General features: G+C 38.6%; 1 protein-coding gene, 1 long non-coding RNA gene and 3 other non-coding genes across 5 annotated transcripts; 1 reads left to right on the forward strand and 4 right to left on the reverse strand.

Moving 5' to 3' along the window:
• Positions 1-1,338: 1,338 nt before the first annotated feature.
• nsrp1 (nuclear speckle splicing regulatory protein 1) lies at positions 1,339-4,567 on the forward strand. Its single transcript, XM_027019424.2, has 7 exons — positions 1,339-1,378; positions 2,108-2,195; positions 2,276-2,332; positions 2,406-2,534; positions 2,812-3,019; positions 3,254-3,356; positions 3,610-4,567. The coding sequence occupies exons 1-7, from the start codon at positions 1,356-1,358 to the stop codon at positions 4,316-4,318; spliced, it is 1,317 nt and encodes a 438-aa protein (XP_026875225.2). The 5' UTR covers positions 1,339-1,355; the 3' UTR covers positions 4,319-4,567.
• Positions 4,568-4,746: 179 nt separating this feature from the next.
• On the reverse strand, positions 4,747-5,186 carry LOC113583219. Its single transcript, XR_003411243.2, has 2 exons — positions 5,153-5,186; positions 4,747-4,926 (listed from the first exon to the last, which is right to left on the reverse strand). It is a non-coding gene; the product is annotated as an uncharacterized LOC113583219 (long non-coding RNA).
• LOC113583322 lies at positions 5,016-5,095 on the reverse strand. Its single transcript, XR_003411266.2, has one exon. It is a non-coding gene; the product is annotated as a small nucleolar RNA SNORD65 (small nucleolar RNA).
• Positions 5,187-5,250: 64 nt separating the features above from the next.
• Positions 5,251-5,326, reverse strand: LOC113583317. The gene has a single exon (XR_003411265.1). It is a non-coding gene; the product is annotated as a small nucleolar RNA SNORD65 (small nucleolar RNA).
• A 170-nt stretch (positions 5,327-5,496) lies between these two features.
• Positions 5,497-5,571, reverse strand: LOC113583336. Its single transcript, XR_003411275.1, has one exon. It is a non-coding gene; the product is annotated as a small nucleolar RNA SNORD49 (small nucleolar RNA).
• Positions 5,572-6,014: the final 443 nt, after the last annotated feature.

Genomic DNA, 6,014 nt, shown 5'->3' on the forward strand with positions numbered 1-6,014 from the left:
GAACATGAGTACTTATGTAACTGTCTATTCATCCTGAGTAGTGTAGAACTCTCTCTGGGTGAGAATAGGAGAGAGAAGATAGGAAAAAAAGATTATGGCAGGGATAACAGTGTTTGGGTTTACCACTGAGTCAACAAAAGCAAATAAATTCCATGTTTATTTGCTTTAAAAAAAGTCAGGAACATGAAAACACATGTAGGCTTAATGCCTGTTAAATCATCACAAATTCCAATGTTTTCTTTTCACCAATTGACAATTCCAAGTCACATAACATTTAGCAGCAGAATGTCAAGACATCTGTTTGTCAATCAAACCCGTGCAATATGTCAGTGGTCCAAAACAGGATTAAATCAACAGCGGTGGATCAAATAGAAAACAATGAAAGCATCCTGATTTCAATTCAATTAAATAATACTATGAGTTAAAGCAATCTGTTCAAACGCAAGGCCAAAAATGAACCAAACATGGTTTTGTATCGGAAGGGAAAGTCCTCTTAACCCTGGTGCAGAACTGGTCAGCAGATAGAGAATGTTTCTCGCGAGATTTGTGTATGCAAATATTCACAGTCTAAAGGCTTTATATTAAGATGGCAGGAACTATGAATTGTATAAGCTACAGAGTATGTTTTTTGTCTTTGATACATGGTGGTAAACAACAAAATTAGTTGGCATCTTGTTAAATTATTTGTTTTAACTCTGTTTCAGTTGGTCTACTGGATTTTGCACATTCAAAGAAACAGGGAAAACGCTTTAATACAGTGATGATTGTTTTTATCAGTTTGTCTGTTCGCTGGTTCATTCTTTTAGATATTCCTTTGTGGAAGGCCGCATACGACTACCAAACGCGAAGCAGCAGTTTGTCTTCGACGCACATGTCGAGGCGTGGTTCGTCACTACGACAGAGAACTGACGCCATCTGGCGGCAATATATTCAATTCAAGGGCAATAGGTTTGCAACCCATTTTTCAAGACTTGCGTATTTTATTTTTACATGCTATAGGTAAACAATGCTACTTGCTCATTGGATTAACAATAAAGCCTTCTAATTATAATGGTGTTAATCTATTATTGCTATTATGTTAACTTCTACTTAACTAGCTATATAGCGTGTGTTTAACACATATATAATGGCTAAACATTGATTCCCATTCGTACTCCATTTCGAAATCATTCGATCACTCGTGGCACTTTGACAACATTTCTTTGCATCGAATTTAGATACAGCTCTTGTAAATATATTTCAACTGTTTATTTTCATTATTGTTTGAATTGTAAAATGTAGAGGTTTCTAAATATATTTAGATGTTATTTAAGCGAATCTCCCATTCAATATTCTCAGATATTCTCGGAGGCAAAATGGCAACCTCCGGCGGTAAACAGTAAGTAGCTAACGTTACCTTCGTAGTAAATTACAGTCAAAGTGGGCAATGTTCTGGCTATACTATCTGAGAACAGTTTGTTTATTTGTGCATTGCTAGTTGCACAGGCACTCTGTTAAGCTAGTTACTAGCTATCTATCAAAAAAAATACCTTACCAACTTGATGTAGCGGTAGCCAAAATTGATAGCAAAGCCTAACCAACCAGTAAACATGGCAGCTGCATATGTGCACTGGCTAGATAGCTAGGTTAGCTAGCCTGCCATACATTTTGGCTTTGCTTCTGGAAGTTTAAAGCGACCACAGTGTCAAGCGATTTAGAAATGTATTTCAATAAATTGGATCTGTTATTCCTTTCGGGAGAATTTCATGATGATAATTAAGAAAATATTTAAATAAAACAGACAATTGGCTGACTTAAAGTATTTGTGAGACTAGCATCGTATACTAGCTAGTTAGGTTAGCAAGTTATAATCAACCCCTAATATTTGAAGTTGTAATTTAGATTTCCTAGCTTGTGAATTTTACGTCACTAAATTTATAATCACTAAATGTACATCTCTGCCATAGCTAGATGGATCGAAAAAACGGTTTCAAAATTACCGACAACCAAAAAAGTATACTAAAGTGTGGACTAGAGTGGCAAAACTGATGTTACATAAAAAAAACATGCTTTTAAAATATGTGGTTTATTCAGTTATTCATAAATGTACCCTATACATCACATTTAGGTATGGGCTCATTTTACCTCATAAAAGCTCTTCAAAATCTGCGTCAATCCCACGACCTTCAGTATTTGCGGATGACTCAGATGATGAGGTAATATTCCTTACTTTCTTCTTGTTTTTGGAAGTCTTCACATGCTATCTGTGCTGATTTTACATTATTTTAAATCACAGACTTCTGTTGGTGAGAGTTTGCAGAAGGAAGCAATCAAAAAGAAGATGATGAAGCAGGTAAGAACATGAATTTGGAGAAGACAAGCCACAATACACATGTCCTGTTTTTAATCCCCCCCCCCAATGTCAGACACGTCTTGAGATGCAGAAGGCACTGGAGGAGGACAGCAGTGTTTATGAGTATGACAGTGTGTATGATGACATCCAGAAACAGAGGCTTGAGAGCAATAAGAAACTACTAGGAGGTGCTGACAGAAAGGTATGTTTGATTTCATTATTGATCTTTTGTAATTTAGATATAGTAGCAAATGTAGTTGTATTTATTTGTACTTATTTATTGTGCTAAACATTCAGAGTATCTAAATATTAATGTTTTATGTATTGTCACAGTCTATCCATAGAAATTGCTTATTCAAATTAATTCTACCAGAAAATAGCTGTTAGTACTAGCATTGTGCTACTTTAATATTGTGTTGAATTGTTTAAGATGAATACAAAGACTGGATTTATTTAATTTTTTTTATTTTTTCTCTCAGCCAAAGTACATAAACCAGCTAATGCATGCTGTGGAAGAAAGGAAGAAGGAGCAAGAGCGGCGTGATGAAAGAAAGATTCAGAAGGAGAGAGAGGCCGAGGGCGAGAAGTTTGCCGATAAAGAAGCATACGTTACTTCAGCTTATAGGCAGAAGCTGAAGGAGAGACAGGAAGAACTAGAGAAAGAAAGGAGAGCTACGGCAATGGAGGGTAAGCTCTTCATAAAGTGTTTTCTTGGAACATCACTGGAATCAGCTTCTGTATTCAAAGGCATTGTTAATGGGGACTTGTCTCGAACACTTCACATGTTTAGACTGCAGTGAATTACAAATGTTTACAGTAAATTCTAAATAAATTCATACCAAACATTTTATAACACCTGCTGAAAGATGTTCTGTGGGTATGGTGGGTAGACTGAATTGGGAGAGAATTGGCTTTTTTCAGCTGCCTTGGATGTGAAGAAGCAAAAGGACTTGAGTGGATTTTACAGACACCTTTTGAATCAGACTGTAGGAGAGGAGCGTGTTCCTGATCGGTGTGCTGAGAGGTGAGATGTAGACAAAGGTCATTGTGAGTCTCAGTATGACTAATTAACCAAAAAACACTGTTGCTTCAATGCTTACATACATTCAAAAGATAATGTGTTTTACTGAAACTGTGTGTGGTTGCTGCATGCTGACTATTTTATGCAAGATACACAAGTAATACAATATTAATGCTCATGTTCTGTGTTTGGCAAGATGCATGTTAAGTTGTACAATACAGTGTAACTATGGTATTTTGTACAACTAAACTTGCAGGCAAGCCGAATCAAAAGATCAAAAACCTACTCTTATGAAACCACAAGCAAATGACAGTGAAGCAGAATCACACAGTGATGATGACCAGAAAGCTTCAAAGTCAGAGTTCAGCAAGACCAACACTAACAGTAACCACTCCAAACGGCACTACCGCCAGAGGTCTCCTTCCTCCGGAAGTGCAGATGAACAAGAGGAGGAGAGGAAACAAGAGAAAGAAAAGAGAGGTCCCAAAGAGAGAGAGAGGGACAGAGAGAGAGAAGACAAGCATGGCCACCAGAAAGAGGAGAGGGACCATAGGAGAGAGAGGGGCCGCCATGGTGAGAGGGAGGAGGACCGAAGACGAGGGAGAAAAGACCGGGAAAGGGACAAAGAGAAGAACAGACATGGGAAGACGAACAGGGGTGACGGCAGCCCAAAAGAGAGGGACCGTGATGGCCAACGACACAGGCGCAAAGACAGAGAACGTGACAAAATGGATGATAAACTGAGAGGCAGGGGTGCAGAAAAGGAGGAGAGGATCCAAGATGATGGGAAGGAGAAAGAGGACACACAGGTGGAAAATGGCACCCAAGCTGAGGCCGTAAAGGAACCTAGCAAATTCGCAAAGCGCAGTAGTGACCAGACTGTGAGTTCTGCCAGGGAGAGGTATCTGGCCCGGCAGATGACCCGTTCAGCTGCAAAGGCTTATATTGAAAAGGAGGATGATTAACAGGTATATGCTAGGCAGGGGATGTCCCTTATCCTTTATACTTGTGGCATGAATGTGGAGGATTAGTAGGAAAAAAAAAAATAGTTGATGTTCAAGATGAGTTGCAAGTTAATTGGCCAAAATGCTTTGCTGTAGGCACTGTTCTCTCTTTATAGTAAACAATGTATGCATCTTGTGTTTAAGTGGTACAGGCTGGTCCAAAAGTTTGATTTAATGAGTTGGAATGATAAAAAAAAAAAAAAAAAAAAACCATCCTTTTCTATTTACTATGTAATTAGTACAGGTCAGCAAATTATTTTTTTTTAAACTCATTTTAGCCATAAATTATGTAAACTCAAAATGGCTGGCCAAAAAGCACCATTTATGTAAGATGGATGCTAAGGGAAAATGTAAAATGACAAGCAATTACCCTTTGAAGAGCCCATAAGTTTAGTCAAAATAAAATGTGCATTTATTTCAGAAAGAGACCATTGGAAAATACAAAACTTTGAATAATCCAGCAATCAAGATTAAAAATAAAGTTAAAAGCAGACAATATGAACACTTGTTTTGACCGATTTCCTGTAGCAGTCACGTTGTTCAAAGCTGGGGCTTCTATATCTTGGTATCTGGTGAATGGAAGAAGTAGAAGAAAAAAAAACTGACTTGCGTCGACCTTTGAACTTTATACTTTATAATATACCTTGATGCTTCCCCGCGTCAGAAAAACCGAGTATCACCACTGAACAATCTGCCGGTAATTCCAGCTGTCGTCACTCAGTTTTGCGTTCATCATGAGTTACAATGACTGGCTGAATCAATTTTAAGTGTTAGCACAGGATTTGTTAGACTTACCTAGGCATGCATGGCGCTCACTAGCAAAACCTGTAAAATATTAAAGGAGGTCAGAAACAGACAAACATTTTAGTACTTGGCTAATGATTCTATCAAGTGTTCAGAAAACCAACGATCACCACTGTACAGTCTGCCGGTAATTCCAGCTAAATTTCAGTTTGGGTTTCATCACAACATTAACCAACCAGACACCCCAACATCAGCCATATCTACTTGCCGTGCTAACACGTGTCCACGAACGGATGATTCAAATACCGGACAGAACGCAATTCCTGCAAAAAAAAACAAACAAACAAACAAACAAACACACATAAAACACTGCACAACTGTGCTAGATTCACGTCTCTCAGAACAGTAGTAAAAAAGTCGTCAGATGTCGCATAAGACGGCACTTCCTATTCGAGGTTTTCATCATAGAGACGTATAACTAATCAAGTTGCCCATCAAAGATTAAGTGCTTAATCTACTGGTGTGCAAAACTAGACGGCTAGCTACCTAGATCTCGTCAGCGGTTTCCTCATAGAAACAGGCACCGTGCTTGCTAAGCATGTTAGCGCGGGCGCTTGCTCATTCCTGTGGAAGACAAAGTAGGACCCAATGAATACAGGATCGCCACAAAAAAACACAACACTTTAGGAACCTAGCTATGACCCAAATGTTGCCATTTCACCTAAACATATTAATAAACTAGATCAATACTAGTTAGCTAACTGGCCACTTGCCTTATTCACATGGTTTTGGGGACCCATTCTGCCACGTGTTTCTTCGCAAATCCTTCGACAGACACCAAATCAGGCTGTGTTCGAAAAAGACCATTGACGGGTGAGAACGCGTCCACTGCACCTCTTTTAACCATCCTTAC

The sequence above is a fragment of the Electrophorus electricus genome, chromosome 6, assembly GCF_013358815.1.
Source record: "Electrophorus electricus isolate fEleEle1 chromosome 6, fEleEle1.pri, whole genome shotgun sequence".
In the NCBI taxonomy this organism is placed as follows: Eukaryota; Metazoa; Chordata; class Actinopteri; order Gymnotiformes; family Gymnotidae; genus Electrophorus; species Electrophorus electricus.

Bases quoted from the DNA above. Each gene is read 5' to 3' on its own strand.
- nsrp1 (XM_027019424.2), top strand. From the start codon at position 1,356: ATGGCAACCTCCGGCGGTAAACA. The intron at 2,196-2,275 runs GTAATATTCCTT...TTTAAATCACAG, and splicing joins CGGATGACTCAGATGATGAG to ACTTCTGTTGGTGAGAGTTT. The intron at 3,357-3,609 runs GTGAGATGTAGA...CTAAACTTGCAG, and splicing joins CCTGATCGGTGTGCTGAGAG to GCAAGCCGAATCAAAAGATC.